This window comes from Callospermophilus lateralis, chromosome 15 (assembly GCF_048772815.1).
Source record: "Callospermophilus lateralis isolate mCalLat2 chromosome 15, mCalLat2.hap1, whole genome shotgun sequence".
Lineage (NCBI taxonomy): Eukaryota > Metazoa > Chordata > Mammalia > Rodentia > Sciuridae > Callospermophilus > Callospermophilus lateralis.
The window spans coordinates 45,307,220-45,329,892 of NC_135319.1; the positions used below are offsets into that span (position 1 = coordinate 45,307,220).

The window sequence follows — 22,673 nt, forward strand, 5'->3', positions numbered from 1 at the left end:
GTATTACCCTTACAATCTATTATTCTTTTTTATTTTTCTTTGTCCTTTACTAAAATATAAGCTCCATGAGATCACAGACTTTGTTGTCTTATTCCTTCTGATTCTCCATTCCTAGAAAAGTACCTAGCAAATAGAAGAGCAATAAATATTTGTTGTATCAATGAGTCAAATAAACTATTACTTTAGATTTACAAGTTGTTTGATATGAAAATCAACTATCAGAATGATTTTCTTAGATAAATTAATATAATAATGTCAAAAATAATAGGAAACATTTACAGAGTACTTTACAATGTAATTAATCCCTCTCATTTATTCCTCAAACAACACCATGAAGTATGTAATATTATCTGTTTTACAAATGAAGAAACTGAAGCAACAAGCTAAGTAACTTGTCCAAAATCACAAAAGTCCTAAGTAAAGGAAACAGGATTCTAAACCTCTAATCTTAAGCATTATGCTATGCTGCCTAATAAAGGAAAGGGCCATGTTTGTTTTGTATGCATGTTTTTTTGGTTGATTATGAATGTTGCCTCACATAAGGTACACACCTATTATCTAAACCAATCAAAGAAAATGCAATTTTTATAATAAAGGAAGCAGTGCAGTAGCTATCTTTTAAAGCTAGATTCATCATAAGAATGAGACTAACATTTTACTTACTTGCTTAAAAAAACAGGAAGGACTATTTCATATGGAAATAACGTGTAGCTTTTATAATAATACATAAAAATAAAAAAATATTTTTAACAAGTTAATACATGTTGAAATGTGTAACTATTCAGACCTTAACTTTATTCACGAGAAAAAAAAGTAACAACAACAACAACAACAAAAACCCAAAGTGAAATACTTTATTAAGTATGTGTTTACTTAATATGTTGCCCCCACCCCCATCTCTTCGTACTAGGAATTGAATTCAGGAAATTTTCTACCTCTGAGCTACATTCCTAGACTCTTTTTATAAATTTTATCTTGAGACAGGTCTTACTAAGTTCCCCAGGCTGCTCAGCCTCTCAATTTGCTGGGATCATAGGCATGTTCAACTGCACCCAGTTCAACATGTTGTTTATTTTGATTCTTATTATTTTCTTTTTACAACAATAAAATATATTAAATGAATCATAACTATAAAACAGTACACATGTACAACAAGCTTAGTCACCAACTAAAATTCACAAGTACAACAAGCTTAGTTATCAACTGAAGTTCCTAAAATTGTGTATTGTTTTTACCAAATGCCCTGAAATTTTTGTCAGGGCCATTTTCTCAGTTTCTTGAAGCACCAAGGTAATTCAGAGAAGGTTAAGGGGGCTGATAATGAAATTATGAATGGGAAGAAAAACAAAAACTCAGGATAATAAAATTCTTAAGGGAGACAAGATGGACAGAGTCAAGAACTCCCTTTCACACTGGCAATCTTAGTAAACCTCAGAAAGGAAAGTATATTGAAAACACTGGAAAAGTAGATATAAACAACAGTAACTAGCATGGAGATTCATCTGGTAAACCTTCAATATCTATTAGGAGACCTGATTAAAAGTATAAGCTTTGAATCAGACTGCCTGACTATACTAACTATACTAATGACTGACTTTGGGCAAGTTACTTAACCTCTTCAAGCCCCAGGTTCCTCATCTACAAAATGAATAAAATAAAATTACTTACCTCATAAAAATGTTGTGAGGATTGATCAATATTTGCTAAGTGCTTAGAATATGCTTGGAAAATTTAAAATGTACAAAATAAATATGGATCAACTGAGCTTTGACCTAGCAATTCTACTTCTAGGCGACTGTTCTACAAAAATAGAAGGGGAAGTGTGTACGGATATATGAATAAAATGGCTCACCGAGGCATCATTTATATGACACAAAATGTTGGGAACACCTTAAGTGTCTAGCAACAAGAAATTCATTATGGTTTGTTTATTCAATGAAAGACAATGCAAATATTAAAAATGATGCTATAGATTTATATTTATTGATTTTGAAAGACATTCATAGTGCAGGGATGATGTATTTGAAAAAAGCAAGTTACAGAACAATGTTATAATATGGTCCCAAGAAGAGGTGCATATGTTAGAAAATTTCAGATTATTCTACATTTCCCATACTTCATATAATTAAAAAAGAAAAGGGAGACAAAGAATCATCTACTGTCAATTGATGATCAACAGGTCAATTTTTAAACACAAATTAATCCTTTCAGAATATACAAAGATTCCATATAATATATTCAGAATACACAAAGATTACACATATGATATACTTGGGTCTATTGTTGTTTGGTTATACTGGGGTCTTAATAGGTACATGATAAGTGATACAAGCTTAAGCAATAAGATTATTATATTTTATTTAAACAGATGGAATTTAGTTTGTTGTTTCCCCCCTATAGTTTAATGTCTTTAGGGGCAAAAGAGACAAATAGATACAAAAATAAACATCATTAGCTTCTTAGAGCCATGAGATAACAGGGCAATAAAGACCTCTCAGTTTTCTCATTATTTCCCCTGGGAAAAATGTCAATTATAATTATACAAAGTAACATAAAGAAAACTAATTTAATAGTCTGAAAGGAGAAATAAATAATAGCTTTTCTTATAAACTTCAGAATATGAACAGGTATTAGAAAGAATCCAACATAGTTTTAGGAACTTACTGGGCCAGGGATTAATGGAAGTCATCTATGTTAACACTTAACAGCAAAGCAAATTATAGTAAATGATTATTACCTCTATACTAAAATAACCTCTGTCCACATAATCACCAAGAAAAAGGTATCGTGTATTAGCAGGTGATCCTCCTACTTCAAAAAGTTTCATCAGATCAAAAAATTGGCCATGGATGTCACCACACACTGAAACAAGAAGATTATTAGATGTGGAAAAAAAAAAACCCTCTGAAATAACAAATATTACTTAAATTCTAATTTCCTTTATATAATAGTGTAAATGCTATAAAGAATTGTCTAAGAAGTGGTCTATGAAGAATCATATAGGGATGATGTGTAACCAAGTGTTCCTATGTTCAACACCTGGAACAAGATGTAACAGAAATAACAAATTTATCATCAGTAACAAACTTTTCTTCTGAATTTATAAAAGCTCCTCTTTAGGAAGCCAAGGATGTGTTTAAGTCATGGGATAACAAAATTATTATAGTGGTAGTAAAATCTCAATGCTAACTCAGTAATTTTTGTTAACCTTTAAGCTATCACCTTTGTTATCTGAAACGACAAAAGTATTTTTGCCCCTAATGACTAATGGCAAGTAAGTGTTGAAGCAAATTGAAGTATGGCCAGTACAACTGATAAAACCTTCACAAAAGCATATTAGACTAATCTCAGTACTTATATTTAGGATCATGTTTATTCACTGAAATCTAGCAGAAACTTAAGTATATAAAATAATTCACAAATTCAAGGTACTGTCCATGTAATATTAACTCAGTATATGATTTGACTGAAAAGGAAATAGTTTTATATTCAGGCAAATAAATAATGACATAATAAAAATAATATCTAAAACATAAATAAATTTACCTGTAATTGGGGCTTCTACTTCTATCATTGTTTTCTCTCTCCGAAGGATGGCAGCACCCTCATTGATAATTCTAAGTGCAATTTCTTCATCTACCCGACCTTCTTTTACTAGGTGGTTTTTCAGAACATCAACCCTGGGTATCCCATCCATATCAAACACTTCTTCAGATGTCAAGCGATGTGTTGGGGGGAAAGGGACAGCTGAAATTTTTTTTTAAATCAATACAAAATTAGTCACTAACAATATATTAACATAAGAGCTAATCAATTGGACCGAAATAAATAAGAATAAACACTGAAAAGCAGGGGGTTTTGTCTCTTCTTCATTTATGGAGTAGTGAGTGAGAGTGTGTGTGTGTGTTTAATGACTTTTTTCCTAAAAGGGTAATCAAAAAAAATTTTTTTTTCCTATGGTACTGGGGATGGAACCCAGGGCCTAGAACATAACAGCAAGCATTTTACCACTGAGCTAAATCCAGAGCCAACAGTACTTTTTATTGAGCTATACAGAGTAACATTTTCTTTTCTTTTCATTTTTGGCACTTGGGATTGAATTTGGGCACTCAACCTCTGAGCCACATCCCCAGCCCTATTTGGTATTTTATTTAGAGACAGGGTTTCACCCAGTTGCTTAAAGCCTCCCTGTTGCTGAGTCTGTCTTTGAACTCTCGATCCTACTGTCTCAGCCTCCCCAGCCGCTGGGATTACAAGGGTGCACCACCGTGCCGGGCTCAGAATAACATTTTCTTTGTTGAGAAAGATTAGGTGAATGAGTTGTTTCACGAAATTAAAACTCTTTTAAAAAACAATTAAGGTTTTTCTTTAGGCCAAAACATTTTCAGCAGAGCTCTCAAAATCTTAAACCAAGTTCAGTAAATACAATTTAATACTACATATACCTGAATAGAAAGAAATCCCAGAGGGGAGTATGGTGCACACCTGACATCCCAGCAACTCAAAAGCTGAGGCAGGAAGATCACAAGTTCAAAACCAGCCTCAGTAACTTAGCAAAGTCCTAAGTGAGCAAGACCCTGTCTCAAACTAAAAAGAAAAAGGGTTGGGGATGTGGATCAGTGGTAAAACACCCTTGGGTTCAAGCACTGGTATACTCCCCCCCAAAAAACAAATCCCAAATATTTGGTGATCTACCATGTTCCGAATAAGATCATAAAAAACAATGTAGTCTATTTTTTAGGGATGTATATAAAAGTCAAATGTTTACTTATGAAATTTAACATTATTTAGCATAGCACATATATTTTAGACTTATAATAACAAATTTGGTAATTTGCAGATAATTTTTCTCCTACTTATATTTAACAAAACCCTTTCACTCAAAGTCATTATGCACATCTTCAACATCAATGTATTCCTTATCACTGGAGTTACTTTTTGAGTCATCCAACATACTTTTCAGACACAAATCATTTTCACTTTCATCTAAGTTGGATGAGATACAGTATATTTTAATATATAAAATACTGCACTGCAAATTTATCCAAAAGTTCTCTTTGGTGTAACTATTCAGTAGGTATTTATATTCCTGCAATATATATTTATGATTTTGACAAGTAATCACCAACTGTAATATGCAATGGAAAATAGGAAGGTCTATTTTAATTTTGAGATTATATACCTAGGAAAAGTCACTACTTATCTATTAAATTTGATTCCTTTCTTACTGAATCTAACAGGTAAATTATTTATTTATTTTTTGTTCTTTTTGGATATACATGATAGTAGAATGTATTTTGGCATATTATACACACATGGAGTACTACTTATTTTAATTAGTATTCTATTCTTGTGGTTATACATGATGCGGAGTAACCCTAGTTGTGTATTCAAATACAAGGCTGGGAAAGTTACGTCCGATTAATTCTACTGTCCTTCCTAATTCTCCTCTTCCCTCCCTTCCCTTAATTCCCCTTTGTCTAACCAATGTACTTGTTGTGGGTTAGCATTCACATATCAGAGAGAACATCGGCCTTTGATTTTGTGGGACTGGCTTATTCCACTTAGCATGATATTCTCCAGTTCCAGCCATGTACTGGCAGATGCCACAGTCATTCTTCTTTACGGCTGTGTATATATACCATAGTTTCTTTCTTTCTTTTTTTTTTTAAAGAGAGAGGAGAGAGAGAGACGAGAGAGATAATTTTAATATTTATTTTTTAGTTATCAGCGGATACAACATCTTTGTTTGTATGTGGTGCTGAGGATCGAACCCGGGCCGCACGTATGCCAGGCGAGCGCGCTACCGCTTGAGCCACATCCTCAGCCCGATACCATAGTTTCTTTATCCATTCATCCATTGAAGGATACCTAGGTTGTTTCTATAACTTGGCTATTTTGAATAGCCAATTGTGAATTGATCTGCTATAAACATTGATGTGGCTGTGTCAATGCTGTAGTATGCTGATTTTTTAAGTCCTTTGGGTATAGACCGAGGAGTGGGATAACTGGATCAAATGGTGGTTCCATTCCAAGTTTTCTAAGGAATCTTCACACTGCTTTCCATATTGGTTGCACCAATTTGCAGTCCCACCAGCAATACGTGAGAGTACCTCAACAGAATTTATTGTTACTTGTATTCTTGATAATTGCCATTCTGACTGGAGTGAGATGGAATCTTGATGTAGTTTTAATTTGCAATTCTCTAATTGCTAGAGATGTTGAACATTTTTTCACGTATTTTTTGACCACTCATATTTCTTCTTCTGTGAAGTGCTTGTTCAGTTCCTTTGCCTATTTGTTAATTGTGTTATTTGGGTTTTTTTGGTGTTATGTTTTTTGAGTTCTTTATATAACCTGGAGATTAATGCATTAATATTCTGTGGTTCAGGTGGTAAAGATTTTCTCTCATTCTATAGAGTCTCTCTTCATGTTCTTGATTGTTTCCTTTACAATGAAGGACATTTTTAGTTTGATACCATCCCATTTATTGAGTCTTGATTTTACTTCTTGTGCTGTAGTAGTCTTATTAAGGAAGCCAGTTCCTTAGCTGATATGATGGAGAATTGGGCCTATTTTTTCTTCTAGTAGGTGCAGGGTCTCTGGTCTAACACCCAGGTCCTTGACCCAGTTTGAGTTGAGTTTTGTGCAAGCTGAGAGTTGGGGTTCAATTTCATTCTGCTACATGTGGATTTCCAGTTTTCCCAGCACCATTTGTTGAAGAGGCTCTTTTTCTCCAATATAGGTTTATGGCACCTTTGTCTAGTATGAGTTAAGTTTGTTTAAGTGGGTTTGTCTCTGTATCTTCTATTCTGTACCACTGGTCTTCATGTCTGTTTTGGTGCCAATACCATGCAATTTGGGTTACTACAACTCTTTAATATTATTTAAGGTCTGGTATTGTGATGCCTCCTGCATAATTTTCTAAACATTGCTTTGGGTATTCTGGACCTCTTATTTTTCCAAATGAATTTCCTAACTACCTTTTCTATTTCTACGAAGAACATCATTGGAATTTTAGTAGGAATTGCATTAAATCTGTATAGTGCTTTTGGTAGTATGGTCATTTTGACAATATTAATTCTGCCTATCCAAGAACATGGGAGATCTTTCTATTTTCCAAGGTTGTCTTCTTTCTTTAGCGTTCTGTAGTTTTCACTGGAAAGATCTTTTGCCCATTTTGTTAAACTGATTACTAAGTATTTTCTTCCAGGCTTTTGTGAAGGGGATGGTTTCCCTAATAGGTGCATTCTTTTAAGCATTCAAAATCAACTTGGGCTGCAGTTTCAGACTCTTTATCAAATAGTACTTTGTTTTTTTCAAAATAAAGAGAGAAATTTATGGTCAAAGTCCACTAAGTAAAGACTGAATGTAAGAACCCCTTCATTTCTGGGGGTGGGGGTAGTTGTTAAGGAAAAAAATTCTCTTTTAATTGGGCACACAATATATAGTATTTTCTTTTTTTAAATTAATTTTTATTGTTGGTTGTTCAAAACATTACATAGTTCTTGATATATCACATTTCACACTTTGATTCAAGTGGGATATGAACTCCCATTTTTACCCTGTATACAGATTGCAGAATCACATCAGTTACACATCCATTGATTTACATATTGCCATACTAGTGTCTGGTTTTTTTTTTAAGAGAGAGTGAGAGAGGAGAGAGAGAGAGAGAGAGAGAGAGAGAGAGAGAGAGAGAATTTTTTGATATTTATTTTTTAGTTATCGGCGGACACAACATCTTTGTTTGTACGTGGTGCTGAGAATCGAACCTGGGCCGCACGCATGCCAGGTGAGCACGCTACCACTTGAGCCACATCCCCAGCCCGTGTCTGTTGTATTCTGCTGCCTTTCCTATCCTCTACTGTCCCCCCTCCCCCCTCCCCCCTCCCCTCCCCTCTTCTCTCTCTACCCCCTCTACTGTAACTCATTTCTCCCCCTTGTATTTTTTTCCCTTTCCCCTATAGTATTTTCTTGATACTTTAGGGTCATCACTGTGATTAGCAATTATCATATAGAAGCCTGAAATATATAGGACCAACAGCTCCTTTTCAATTTAAACAAACTACAAAAGGGGCGGGAGCTATGTTAGAATGATATCAATTACCCAAGAAAGAAAATAAATAACCACATCATACTAGGAAAAAAATTTGGAAAAACTTGACCCTTCAAAAGTGAGATAAGAACAGGGGCCAGGGTTGTGGCTCAGTGGTAGAGTGCTTGCCTAGCACATTTGAGGCATTGGGTTCTATCCCCAGCACCACATAAAAATAAAATCAGCCTTTAAAACAAAAACAAAGTTGAGGTAAGAACTAAGGTAGAGAGAAGGATGCCAATCCTTTCTAAACGTCTTTGAAATCAATCCCCCTGCTTTTTTCTTTCTTTTTTTGATACTCAGTTAAACAAAATCTGAACATACTTATTTTCCCTCCACATTTATATAGAAACACACGTATTCCTTTTTTGGGGGGGAGGGGTTTACTGGGGCTTGAACCCAGGGACACTTTACCACTGAGCCACATCCCAGCACTTTTTATTTTTTAAAATTTTGAGACAGGGTCTCATTAAATTGCTGAGGCTGCCTCAAACTTTTGATCCCCACATCTCAACTTCCCAAGCCACTAGGATGTATCACCATGTCCAGCTTTATTCCCATTACTTTTTGCTTCATCTAGAATAAGGCATTAAAAGACATTTTATTCCTCCAAAAATAGTATGACAAGATCCTAATAAAATAAAAGCCTCAGTTAAAGTATGTTTAAAAATATACATTTTAATGAATCAATTGCTAAATAAATGAAGAGTTACTCTATGGACATTATAAAAATGAGGTTAAATATATCTTCAATACAAATTCTTGGAGATCAAGATAGTATATTTTTCTCATTAGGCCACAAAAAAAATTTTATCACTGGGGGCTGGGGTTATGGCTCAGTGGTAGAGCACCCGCCTCACATGTGCAAGGCCCTGGGTTCAATCCTCAGCACCACATATACATAAATAAAATAAAGTTATTGTGTCCAACTACAAAAAATAAATATTTTTAAAAAATTTTATCAATGTACTCAGGAAAAGGGATACTGTTTGGTTTTAAGGTGCAGCATTTCAGATCATACTTTCTAACAATCAACAACATAATTCCACTTGGCTGAATTCTGTTCAAAATACAGAACTTCCTAAAAACCACCTGGGACATCATCCTCTTTTCCACCTACTCTGTCAGATACAAGTAGTACTGCATGTTTTCATGCACACTCTGAATGTTAGACTGCTTGCTAAGTCACACCAAGGTGTTGTCACTTCTTTATCCAAGAGCAATATTGTTATTTTTCACCTGAAAAAAAGAGAAAAGCATAAACTACCTCTATACCCATGAATTACTTATCTACAGACTTATACTTTTCTACTTTTTTTCCCAACTCAAGGCAGACTTCTACATTTCAAAACCAGTTGGGCTATGTATAAGGAATGGTACAGGTTGAGTGGGTACTTTTTTCCATAAAAGTAGATGAAAACTACAGAGAATCAGAGTTGTTGTAACAATACAACACTAAAGTGAAGAATATGGAGTTTCAAAGGACTAAGTTTTAATATATCCATGAATAAGAAAATGAGAGGGACAAGGCATGTACAGTAGTGTTTGGAAGAAGCAGGTAATCCAACCAGGCAAAAAAAAACCTGACAAAACAGAATTTGGTCTAAAGTAAGTTGTTCAATATGGAGTTAATTTTTTTCATCAAAAATTAATATTTTCTGGGCTGGGGATGTGGCTCAAGCGGTAGCGCGCTCGCCTGGCATGCGTGCGGCCCGGGTTCGATCCTCAGCACCATGTACAAACAAAGATGTTGTGTCCGCTGATAACTAAAAAATAAATATTGAAATTCTCTCTCTCTCTCTCTCTCTCTCCTCTCTATCTCTCTCTCTTTAAAAAAAAAAAAATTAATATTTTCACCAGGCACGGCAGCACATGCCTGTAATCCCAACAACTCGGGAGGCTGAGGCAGGAAGATCACGAGTTCAAAGTCAGCCTCAGCAAAAACAAGGTACTAAGCAACCAAGTGAGACCTGTCTCTAAATAAATATCAAATAGGGCTGGGGATGTGGCCCAGTGGTTAAGATAAGTGCCCCTGAGTTCAATCCCCAGTACTCCCCGCCCCAATTAATATTCTCCCATGCTGCAGTGTGGTTGGGGTGGGCTCACACCTAGGGTGTCAAGGCATTTCCAGGACCACTGCCCAGGAATGCTTGTTTTTTGTTTAAAAAAAAAAAGGAAAAAGAAAAAAAAAATCTCAACCAATAATTTCTTCTGTTAACACATAAAGCATTTTAAAGCATTTCATCCTGTTTTCAGGCTTTTAAAAGTTTTTCCTGTGGGCTGGGGATGTGGCTCAAGCAGTAGCAAGCACGGGGCGCTGGGTTCAATCCTCAGCACCACATATAAATAAAATAAAGATTTTGTGTCCACCGAAAACTAAAAAAATAAATATTAAAGAACTCTCTCTCTCTTTTCTCTTAAAAAACAAAAAACAAAACAAACAAACAAACAAACAAAAAAAACCAAGGCCTAAAATACACTTGAATTTAGGAAGCTGGAAAACCAAACCACAGATTGGTCAGGGGGAGGCAAAATCTTATTGCTTCTACCACTTGACAAGGAATTCTAGGAATTAACTAATCATGTTCCCTAACACTAAGCTAAAGCTTCAAACTCTTAGACCTAAGGGGCCTCCAACTCCAATGAAGTGCTGTATAAACTGAACAAAATATCAAGATGCCTGAGGTCAGTTCATTCTACTATATTTCCTATCTTTGCCTTCCTTGGCAACAGTCAAAAATACTACAGTCGTTATCCTCATATACTGACTTTTCTCTATATTCCCTTACCTCACACCATTTTCTTCTGGCTGTTCTCCCTCCTAATTATTATCATTGAGGCCTCCAGAATTCTTATTGTAAGATTAAAATATATGTGTATATTTCCTTCTCACCCTAAACACATACACAGCTCTTCACAGAATGATGTGCTTCTGATACTTCTCAAATACTTTTTTTCAAAGTAGATGCTTATTTTTCCATACTCTTTTAGCTCTTCAATACCATTTCCAACATCATCATTCTACTAAGGAAATGAATGCCTCCTTCCTTTGAAGTTCATGCCTTCTAGCTAGTTTTCCTTTGTCCCTGCCATCTACTTAATTTCTAGTCATCACTTACATTCATCCTAAACAGGGTCCTGGCTCACAAGTCTTTCCATCCTAAGTTCCATCATCATCAACATCCATGTGAATGACCTATCTAAAATTGAAGAACTGGCCAGAAGCCGTGGTGCATGCCTATAATTCTAGCTATTCAGGATGTTGAGGCAGGAGGATGAGGCCAGCCTGGGCAACACAGCCACGACCCTGTCCAAAAACAGGGTTTTGGGGGTGTAGCTCAGTGGTAGAGCACCCCTGGGTTCAATCTCCAGCACAACAAAATAAATATGTAATTAAATTTAAGAACTGAGAGGCTTGAACTCTACTCCGTAGTCAATGCACTACCTCTAAAATCCTGAATTGCAATCTGACTAAATTATCAAATCTCTAATGTTCCAGTTTCACTCCCTTTTCTTCATTTAGTCTTTGATTGTATCAAGAATCTGGAAAGCCTCTCTCTTTCTAGCTAGTTACCTTTTCTTACAACCTTGAAGCTTCTCCATAATCTAACCCCAAGATAGGATCTCACTAAATTGCTGAGGCTGTCCTTGAACTTGCAATCTTTCTGCCTCCAAGTCAGTAGGATTACCCACATGTACCACTGTGCCCAGCTAACAACTCTATTTTATAAATGAAAAAACTAGGGCCAGGTGTGTTTCATGCCTATTATCCCAAACATCTGCAATCCAGGTTTACAAATTCTAGGCTGACCTCTTCAATTTACCAAGACCTTGTCCAAAAAAAAAAAAGGTGGGGGGTAGTTGAGGGATGTAGCTCACTGGAAGAGCACCTGCCTAACTAGCTTGCAGGAAGCCCAGTAAGTAGGAGGGGGGAACACTAAAGCTTAGAATGTTAAGTATCTTGTCCACAGTAAGGCAATTATCAAGTGGTAGAACTAGGATTCAAACCCAGGCAGTCTGACTTCCAGAGCTTGTATCCCAAATCGATTATTTAGAAGCAATCTTTCTGCTTTCTAGCTTAAATTTCAGCTCGAACTTGGTATACAAAATATCCTTTCCAACTTCATCAGCCACTCCTGTCAAGCGCTTTACATATATTGCCATGCCTTTCCTGTTTTGCCCCCTAAGTTCCATGCCTTCCTGCTTGTTTTCTCCACTCCTACCTTCTGCCTGAAGAAATTCCACACATTCTCCAAGAACTGTCCCAAAACAATGATGCTTTCTTTTCAAATTAAGATTGTGAATTCCTTATTTGTGGTTTCAACAGCAGTTTGTTTCTAGTTCATTTTATCATTTACTTACAATAATGTCTTCCCCTACTAGATTGCCAGCACTGTAAAAGAATCTTACTTAATATCTTACTCAATTTGCAATCTCCATACCTAGTACAATGCCTGCTTTGAAGCAGGTGCTCAAAAAATGCTGTACAAGTAAATGATCCCACACTTCCCCTATTTCAATCCTACCCATCCTTCAAGGCCTCTTTCTGCCTATAAAACAAACAAACAAACAAAAAACCCTACATAAAGGGCTGGGGATGTAGCTCAGTGATAAGAGCATTTGCATAACATGTGGAAGGCCCTGAATTTGATCCCCAGCCCTGACAAAACTAAAAACAAGCCAGGTGCAGTGACGCAGGCCTGTAATCCTAGCAGCTGGGGAGGCTGAAGCTGGAGGATCACAAGTTCAAAGCCAGCCTCAGCAATGGCAAGGCGCTAAGCAACTCAGTGAAACCCCGTTTCTAAATAAAATACAAAATAGGGCTAGAGATGTGGCTCAGTGGTCGAGTGCCCCTGAGTTCAATCCCTGGTACCAAAAAAATCTCTCCCTAGACCATTCTGGTTCAGAGCCATTATTACCTCCTTCAGACTCAGACAACTTGCTGGCTCTTCCACTTTATCTGGCAATTATTAATCATGCCAGTCCTTATGATATGTATTAATTTCTCATGAGTACTGAATTCCCCAAGGACCCTAACTATATTTTACCTTTTATTCTTATTCTTTTATTTTAAATATTTTTATTAGTTATCGATGGACACAATGCCTTGTGGTGCTGAGAATCAAACCCAGTGCCTCACACATGCTAGGCAAGTGCTCTACCACTGAGCCACAAACCCAGCCCTTATTCTTTTATTCTTATGTTGCCTGTTGTATACATCTGTTGTCTGTTTTGAAGCACACAGCAGGAGTTTTAAGAAAAGTTGCTACTGGGTTACTTTGATATTTCAAAATATATTTTATATATCATACAAGGATGCCCCATTAGCTTCAGCCTATTTCATTTCTGTGCATAAACAACCATTTTTTTATGGTGAAATGAAGTCATACGATTGGCACTAGAACATAGCTCATTTAATAAATCAAGGTTCTTTTCACCAAACTTTACAACTCTTACCAATTCATTCAATAGCTCTAAAACCTGAAGCTTTTGCCTCTCTACTGAAGAGCTTTATTTCCTACTTGGCATTTTCCCTCTAAGATAACTTGTTATCATAGTGTTCTCTCGTACATACACACACGTACTCTCTGTTCCTTTGCTTTCTCTAGGACACATGGTACTGAAGCTTTTAGTATGGTCAACATTTTAATGGGGGAGGAAAGAAGAAAAACCATTTCCAGGAGTTGAGTTATCATTTTATATAGATAAGTCTCCAAAACAGACTTTGTAAACAAAAATTAAAGTTCAATCTGCTTTAAAATAACAAACAGCTGAGCATGGTAGCACATACTTGGGAAAGAATGAACAAATAAATAATAATCTAGTGAGAAACACTAAAGTAGCTATGAGACCCCAAGACCTATTTGGTTTACCAGAAAATCTCTAATAAAAATAAACAATTCTAATAAAGCTAAGGTACTGGAAAACAGTTTAGTCAAATGATCTCAGATTAATAAACAGAATGGCTGGTTACACAACCTAAATAAATCATAAGGCTGCCCATCAAAAACACATCAGGCAGGCTGGGATTGTGGCTCAGCGATAGAGCACTCGCCTAGCATGGGCGGGACCCGGTTCGATCCTCAGCACCACATAAAAGTAAAGGCATTGTGTTGTGTCCATCTACACCTAAAGAATAAATATTAAAAAAAAAACCATCAAGCTAAAATAAAATACACATTTCAGCACCTTGGTTCAGTAAGAAAGTAAGATAATATATAGTCAATAAAACCTATAAGGGGAAAATGTTGAATGTAAAAGAAAGTTGTCACATTGTACATGCTAAAATGAACATATACAACATGCTCTCTGAGTGATAACGGTGACTTTTGTATTATGACTAACAGAATTGATAATCTCAAGGAAAATCCAACTTCACAAATCTGGGACCTAGTCTACATAACAAAAAGTCCATTTTTAGAGTAACTGGGGAAGAAAAGAATTTAAACAATTCAGGCCAAGTAAACTTTGGAAAGGAGGAGGAAAAGTAATATAAATAAATTCAGGTTTTTGTATTTTAACTACCCACACAAATTTTGCTGATTGGCAGTAAGGTACTGGTGCAGATACAGCTAGATACTTCCTAATTTATTTCCATTTTCTTATTTGCAACTTAACTAATGTACAGAAAAATGCTAAACAGAATAGTTAAAAGGTCATATAAATCTCACCTAAATCATTTGGCCTACATTAACTTTTAAACAGAAAAAATCTGACCTGTTCATGTACTAATATATAACAACAAATCCCATCATTAAGTATAACCATTATGAACCACTTTAAAAAAAAAAAAAGTTTTTGACCTGAGCCAGCAGCTGGACTGGGCCTAAAACTGAATTTGTTTTAACTAGGGAGCCTAATCATCCATAATCAGTGACATGGAATTGCTACCAATAGTTTTATTTATGTTTTTATTGGTTCTTTTTAGTTACACATGAGAATAGAATTCATTTTGATATAATTATACAGGCACGGAATATATCTTGTTCTAATTAGGACCCCCTTCTTATGGATATCACGTTGGTGGGATTCACTATAGTGTATTAATATATGTACACAGGAAAATTATTTTAGATTCATTCCACTCTTTTCCTATTCCCCCTCCCTTCCCTTCATTTCCCTTTGTCTAATCTACTGAATATCTATTCTTCCCCTCTCCTCTCTTATTGTGGTTTAGCTTAAGAACATTCAACCTTTGGTTTCTGGGGACAGTCTCCAGATCCATCCATTTATTGGCAAAAGCCATTCTTCTTCATGGCTGAGTAATAATCCATTGTGTATGTGTACCACAATTTCTTTATCCATTCATCTTTGAAAGGTACCTAGGTGGGTTCCATAGCTTAGCTATTGTGAATTGAGCTGCTACAAATATTGATGTGGCAGTGTCACTGTAGTAGGCTGATTTTAAATCATTTGGCTATACATGGAAGTGCAAGATACTGGGTCAAATGATGATTCCATTCTAGTTGTTTGAGCTACCAATAATTTTAGTGATGAGCTAACTTGTCCCATTTAAACATGAATCACCTATAGTATTCAAATCTCCCGAACTTTGTAAGATGTGAAGTTCAGGCATCTGATATTAAACACAGGAAGACTGAAATCCCTTTAAAAACCTATGTGACCATGAAATGTAGGCCCTCTGACTAGAAGTATAAAACCTAAAATTTCAACACAGTATGGAGAAGTTCCAGGGAGTAAAAGATTACTTGTATTCAATACCTATGATGGTTTCTATAATATTACTATAAAATGGTACATATACAAAACGAGCATCACATCCTGGAATTACATGAAATCTTTGTTTTAACAAGTTAAACTTTTATTGAATTAGCACAATGATAATTTTTCTTCAGGAACCAATGTTCTTGACAGTCAACTGTAACATTATGGTACAAAAACCGAATAAAAAAGATTAAAAAAAAGCCTAAAAATGAAATTCAAAAGTGGATTTGGGGGATCTATATGAAAGGTGGATTTCCAAGTAACTTCAGAGAAAGGTGTAAGACTCCATGAGCACTGCAAACTAGTCTACTACAGTAGACTACTACTACTACACACTATCTTTCAAAATGTGATCCATATATAAATTCCAACTGGCTAACGAATTCCATAAAGAAATGAAAGCTGTCTTCACCAAGAGTATACAACTAAGCACACATACATGATATCCATAAACTGTACTTAACTACAATTTTCTTAAAATATTTTTTGGTTGTCGATGAACCATTATTTCATTTATTCATTTCTATATGGTGCTGAGAATCAAACCCAGTGCTTCACATATGCTAGGTAAGCACTCCATCACTGAGCCATAACTCCAACCCCGTAACTATGATTTTCTGTACTAACAAGCTCCATTTCTATTTACCTAAAGCATATGGCTTTTTGCCCCATGCCAATACACTATAAATATGACTGTCTTGGACTCATAACTCACCCCTAAAAAACCAGCTTTATCCTTAGAACCTCATTTTTATTGCATGTAGAAAACATTATCATATATATGACAAGAACAAGAAGATTCACAAGTATAAGGATAATATAAATTCATTATTCATGAAATGTGACTGATTATTTCACAGTCTGGTAAAAAATGGCCAGGGAAGTGAACACAGAAATACAGTAAGAAAATGCAGAAACAATCTGTATAGTATACTTTATTCCCATCCCCCTAGAATTACAGGATTTTTTGGTAGGATGAACTACCAATTTCTTTTTTCTCTTCTTAAAGATTTATCTCAGAACAAAGAGTCTATAACTTCAGGGGCAGGATTTATTGGGGATTCAATCCATGAGTGCTTTACCACTGCGCTACATCCCCAGTCCTTTTTTAAATTTTGAAGCAAGGTCTTAAGTTACTGAAGGTCTTGCCAAATTGGTAAGACTGGCTTCCAACTTGAGATCCTCCTGCCTCAGTTTCCCAAGGTGATGGGATTATAGATGTCCACCACCATGCCTGGCTCTCTTAATGCTTTATTCAGCTCATTCCAATCAATGCCTGGCCCAACTGGACAGACTACCAGCTTTTAGAAGACCTATTAGCCTAGCTACAAATCAATGTCATTCTTTTAAGAATCAAAAGGGAGGGGGGTGCTGGGATTGTGGCTCAGGGTAGAGCGCTCCCCTAGCACGGACAGGGACAGGAACCGGGTTCCATCCTCAGCACATTAAAAAATAAAGGCATTGTGTTGGGTCCCTCTACACCTAAAAAATAAATATTAAAAAAAAAAGAATCAAAAGAAGCTCAAATTGAACTTTTTAAATTTAAAAACAAAAACATGAAAAGGGAAAAGTTTTTCTTGTTTTAAAGCATTTTAATGGAGGCATACATTCAGATTTCAAAACAGTGCTAACAGTGTTTAAACACTGTACTAATATGTTTGAGAGGCTGAGTGAAAAAACTAACATATAACAAAATAAGTATCTTAAAAAAAAGTGGTGTGTGTGGGGGGGAATCTTTATTCTACAATGATTTCAATTTACCAAGTTACATGTAAAGAAAAACCAGTTCGAATTGTTTTTAATCTCTACAGTAGTGTATTAAGTTGATGGGCTCTCCCAGAGCGCTTAGAATCTTAAGCAACTCTCAGCCCTCAATTTATCTTAAACAAATCTGATTACCTATTATGTGTAAACATCCATCAAGTCTGCCCTGGCTCAGAAACGTTTAACTTCTTCTAGGGTGAGGGTGTAGATGTGTGTTTATAGGAGAAGGCCTATTGACCAAACTGTCGACAGTTTTCTAATAATTCTTCCTATCCACGATGGTGTTTTTTTTTTTTTTTTTTAATGCTGCCCCCCCCACCCCCCACACCACCATTCTGCGCTTTAAAGTCTGGGCTGCCAATTCTATCTTGGCCTGCCTGGACCCTTCACCTTGTCCAATCCCATATTGTTCCCCCAATTTCAGCGCAGGGAGGCAACTGCAGGCCAAGCGCGAACCCCTGCGGCAGGCATTAGCTAGGCGCGGATAGGGCGGACGGACGGGCAAGCGTGGGCCAAAGCTGAAGCGATTTCGGACTGCTAGTCGCCGGGCCCAGAGTAGCTGAAGGTCTCCGAGCCCCTCCGTCTGCCCCGGCAAGCCGAGAGTGCAGCTGTCGCGGAGCAGGAAGCTAATCGTGGCCGCTGTGACAGGCCGAATAAGAAAAGAAAGGGGCTCACAGCAGGCAATAGCCTCAAACCCTGGGCTAGGAAACCCCAAGAACAAAACCGCCGCCCCAGCCTGAAGGCAGCGGGAGACCGCGGAGCCACCAATTCAGCCCAGCTCAGCAGGGGCCCGCCCAGGGGCCACTCCCCAAGGGAGGCAGCCAGTCACTCGCCCGCCCCGCCGGGCCCGCTCCCGAGGGGACGGGCTCCCACCCGCCCTCACATACAGCTCCTCACGCCAGGCCCCCAGGGCTTCGTCCACCTCTCACCTTTGACGACGCGGTCAGCCCCCGGAGGGGGCGGTGGGGGCGGGGGTGGGGGCGGTGCAGCCCGGGCCGGCTCCGGGGCGGCCATGCTGGGCCCGGGGCTCGGCTAGGCGCGGGGCCGGGCGGGGCTGGGGGCGGGGGCGGCGGCTACCAGAGCCAAACGGCGGCGCCGCCGGGGAACATGGCGGACCCTCTTTCCCTTCAGAGGGGCTAAGACCGGCATGCATCGCGCGTGCGGGGGCGGAGGCGGGGCAGGCTCTAGGGAGTTGGGCAAAATTACTGAAGCTAGGAAAGAAACAGGACGAGGCCAAGGGATCAGGTTAAAATTCTTTGCAAGTGAGTAGAGGAAACAGTCCTTAGCTGGTTGCTGCGATTAATAAGAGCAACGAAAAATGACACTCGCTCTCACAAATTACCCAGTAAAGTGGAGAGACGCGATCAAACCTCAGACAGAACCTCCCACTAACAGAAAAGTATAACAATTTAGCTATTAGATATGAGTGCCAAAGAGTTGCAGGTTCTAGAGCAGAGACATGACCATTCAAAATGGAATTTGAAATGGAATTTTGGCTCTTGTGTTTAGCGTTTGGAATTGTCAAGTGAGTTTGAAGGAACAGACTAACAATGCAGATAAAGCAGTATAGGGGAAGTGAGGGAATGACACCAAAAGATATTCAAAGAATCTGCAGAATTCACCTGAAAAGCACATAATTTCCCTCGATTCATTCAGAAAAATGGTTTGGAAGGCAGAGGGATAAACAGAGAATTAAAACTTAGTTCCTTATCTCTGTGCATACACAGAATCTGGGCCCAAGTGACTTGTTGAACTTTAGTCCAAGGTGACTAATAGTCATGGGGAAGGAGGTAGAAGAACTTTGCATAGTATGTGTATGACATCAGATGTGTTTAATCAAAGAAAGAAACTAGTTTATCTTATAAGATATAGAGTGTGTGTGTGTGTGTGTATATCATGACAGCTTAGGAGCCAAGTGGGATGGAGGGTGAAATTCCTGCAAATCATCCTGCTCAATAAAACATGTGCTCAGAATCTGTTCATAATAGATTGTAGTAATGAGGTAAGCAGTAGAATAAAGGTCTCAGTGCCTTTCTATTCCTTTGTGTCAATCTCAATGACCGGCACCTGGGATTTAAAAAAAAAAAAAAAGGGAAGGAAATTCCCAACAGGTACTCTTTCATGGTGCTGAGGATTGAGCCCAGGACCTTGTGCATGCAAGGCAAGCACTCTAACAACTGAGCTATATCCCTAGCCCCTAACAGGTACTCTGCAAAGACAGCTCAAAAAAATATTTTACAGGGGCTGGGATTGTGGCTCAGTGGTAGAGCATTTGCCTTGAATGTGTGAGACACTGGGTTTGGTTCTCAGCACCATATATAAATAAAAAATAAAGGTTTATCAACAACTAAAATGAATATAATTTTTAAAAAATATCTTATAGAGAAGGGATTTTGGGGATGAGGCTGAGAGAAGGTGGATTCTTCTGGCATGGAAGTGACACAACTCCCCAAGGGAAGGGAAAAAAGGGGGGACAAGGGCCATGGGAATAGAGCAAGGAAGGGACAGGGAGGCACATCACAAACATGTAAGGTAGGGCTGGGGATGTGAATTAGTGTTACAACGTTTGCCTGACGTGTAAGGCCCTGGGTTTGAACCCCAGCACCATCAAAAAAGAAAAAAAAATGCACAAACCTGTAAGAGGGAGAGTACTACCAAGAATACCTGGATGAGGAATGAGTTTGTAGGGAGTTTGCCCAGAAAGTTTCCCTCAGGAATGGAGAAAGGAAGTGTATTACATTGAGTGCCTCTGTCAGGAAAGGAATAAGAAATCTTACCTAGGGATGGGGATGTAGCTCAGTTGGTAGAGTGCTTGTCTTGCATGCACCAGGCCCTGGGTTCAATCCCCAGCACCACAAAAAGAAAAAAAAGAAAAACTTTATATAAGGCCCACCAACTTCCACCCTAAATGTCTTCATTACCTCTTCAGCTCCTCATTTTAACTCAGTCAAAAGTAATTTCATATATTTCAGGCTTCCCTACCCCAATACAAAAGAACAAGAGTATACAAAGGGAAGAAAGACAAGGAATTAAATAGAACTATCTTATAGATTTATTAATGAAAAATATTTTACAAAAACAATATGTTTGGCCCTAATAGTTCAGCTGACTCAGGGTTTACAACAGTGACTGAGCAAGTGGCAGTAATGACTCTGCTGCTGAGAACAAGAGGGTATGTTAGTGTGCATGACTCCATCTGTTCAAAAGGGCGAATGTTAGGCTGGCAGCTCCACATTCTAGGGCTAAGGTTTGGGGCACAAGGAAGGATGACAGTCCATGCCCTCCCCCATTTCCCCTGAATGATGTGATTAGGACCATGACCCCAGAGCTATAGGTCTCTCTAAGGATAGGAGATGAGGAAAACAAAGGGTCAAGTGATAAAGGTAAGCGAACAAAACAAAAATAGGGATCTGAAGATGAGGGTTCAGGTGGAGGTGAGGGACAAAAGCATCCAGGAATAAAATGACCTTAAGATATCAAGGAGCAGCTAGTGTCGAGTAATGTAATGAATTCAACTTTAAAATGACTCAAAGCCCTAACAGCAGCTGCTTCCTTTGGCTAGGGAAATTAAAGTTACAATTTCAAAAATTCCCTCCCAAGGAGCCAAGTCTCTCCTTTAGAAGTTCCTGGCACCCCTTGGAGAAACTGCCAATTCTATGTTGAGATAAGACTATCACAATCATGGCAAGAACATAGGATACCAACTCTGCCACAGTACAGTTTTACAGAGGAAGGTGTGGCCCCAGAAAAGGAAAAGGGTGACCCTTACCACCTGCTATGCTGTAGGACTCTAGCCCTGTTCTGCTCTCTTCCAGGAGGATCTGCTAGAACAAAGAGAAGCCCCTCTTCCCTTGTCCTGTGTCCAGATTGGAAGGCATAACTGCTTTGCCTCCAGTCATCATCTGGAGGTATATCTACTCTTCGAGGACCATGGGTTCGGGACCCCAGAACAGGACCCAAATTCCAAGCTGACCTGCTAGATGGTGGAGACAGAGGGTAAGAGGGTGAATTAAAAAGATCCCCCCAGGAGTGAGTATGAGGAACCTGAAGGCCCTGGCCTCTTTCTGGTAGTGTGGCAGTGTGGGTTAGCTGAGGCTTGCACCCTGGAGTAGTTAGGAATCTGGCCCCAACTTGCTGGTTGGTCTCTGACCAGGGTCCCCAGGAGGCATCAGTTCTGGAACGATGGGGAAGACTCCGGTAGTTCAAAGTCCTTCCTGTGTATCTGACCCCTTGGGAAGTTTCACTCCTGTCACACATAGCCAGAAACTGCTGGACACTCCTTGAATTTCCTGGGGAAAGAAAAGAAACCCGAAGTTTGAGCATATTCAGAAAATAATTGTCCCTCCCAGAAGACCATTCTTGTTCTGCCCAACTCTTCACTCCTCCAAGAGCATTAACATAAGGGAAAGAAGGAACTTAGCTTTGCTTTTGATTTTATATTTTAAAATTCTTAATATACATTAAAATCAGCTGGGGCTGTAGCTCAATGGTAGAGCACCAGCCTTAAACATGTGAGGCACTGGGTTCGATCCTCAGCACTAGATAAAAATAAATAAAGATATTGTGTCTATCTACAATTAAAAAAAAATCTTTTTAAAAAATCAAGTCTTAGCCTGGTGTGGTGGCACACACCTATAATCCCAGCTACTTAGGAGGCTGAGACAGGAGGATCACAAGTTCAAGGCTAGTCTGGCAACTTGGTAACACCTTGTCTCAAAATTTTAAAAAGAGCTGGGATATAGCTCAATGATAGAGTGTCTGCCTAGCATGTGCGAGGCTCTGGGTTCATTCTCCAGTACCACAAAAAGTCTCTTACCTCCAAGTTGGGCAAATGAAACAGTCTCCTGGATATTGCCATACCTACCTCCCTCCACCATAATCTCTCCTCCAGCACTCACATATCCACATGCATTTCTTATCTAGCAAATATATTCCCCTTGTGAGGACTCTATTCCTTGAGCAACTACTCTTTTTTTTTTCTTTATAACTTCTTTTTTTTTTTTAATTTGTTTTAATCAGTTACACATGACAGTACAATGATCCTGACATATCATACATTTGAATCAGATGGGGTATAATTTCTCAT

The 22,673-nt window shown here is 38.1% G+C and overlaps 2 protein-coding genes across 15 annotated transcripts in view; both read right to left on the bottom strand.

Moving 5' to 3' along the window:
* The window catches only part of Ppp3cb (protein phosphatase 3 catalytic subunit beta), a 54,342-nt gene extending 35,621 nt beyond the window's left edge, over nucleotides 1-18,721 (bottom strand). For all 8 annotated transcript variants that reach the window (XM_076835252.1, XM_076835257.1, XM_076835254.1 and 5 more), the window contains exons 1-3: nucleotides 18,517-18,721; nucleotides 3,547-3,747; nucleotides 2,738-2,862 (exon numbers count right to left, since the gene is read on the bottom strand). In XM_076835252.1, the coding sequence (XP_076691367.1) occupies nucleotides 2,738-2,862; nucleotides 3,547-3,747; nucleotides 18,517-18,601 (411 nt within the window). In that variant the 5' untranslated portion in view covers nucleotides 18,602-18,721. The remainder of the gene's footprint in view (nucleotides 1-2,737; nucleotides 2,863-3,546; nucleotides 3,748-18,516) is intronic.
* A 1,895-nt stretch (nucleotides 18,722-20,616) lies between these two features.
* Nucleotides 20,617-22,673, bottom strand: part of Usp54 (ubiquitin specific peptidase 54) — a 135,780-nt gene continuing 133,723 nt past the window's right edge. For 5 of the 7 annotated variants that reach the window (XM_076834262.1, XM_076834261.1, XM_076834260.1 and 2 more), the window contains one exon: nucleotides 20,617-21,876. In XM_076834262.1, the coding sequence (XP_076690377.1) occupies nucleotides 21,353-21,876 (524 nt within the window). In that variant the 3' untranslated portion in view covers nucleotides 20,617-21,352. The remainder of the gene's footprint in view (nucleotides 21,877-22,673) is intronic. The other 2 variants (XM_076834266.1, XM_076834265.1) reach the window with 1 other exon arrangement.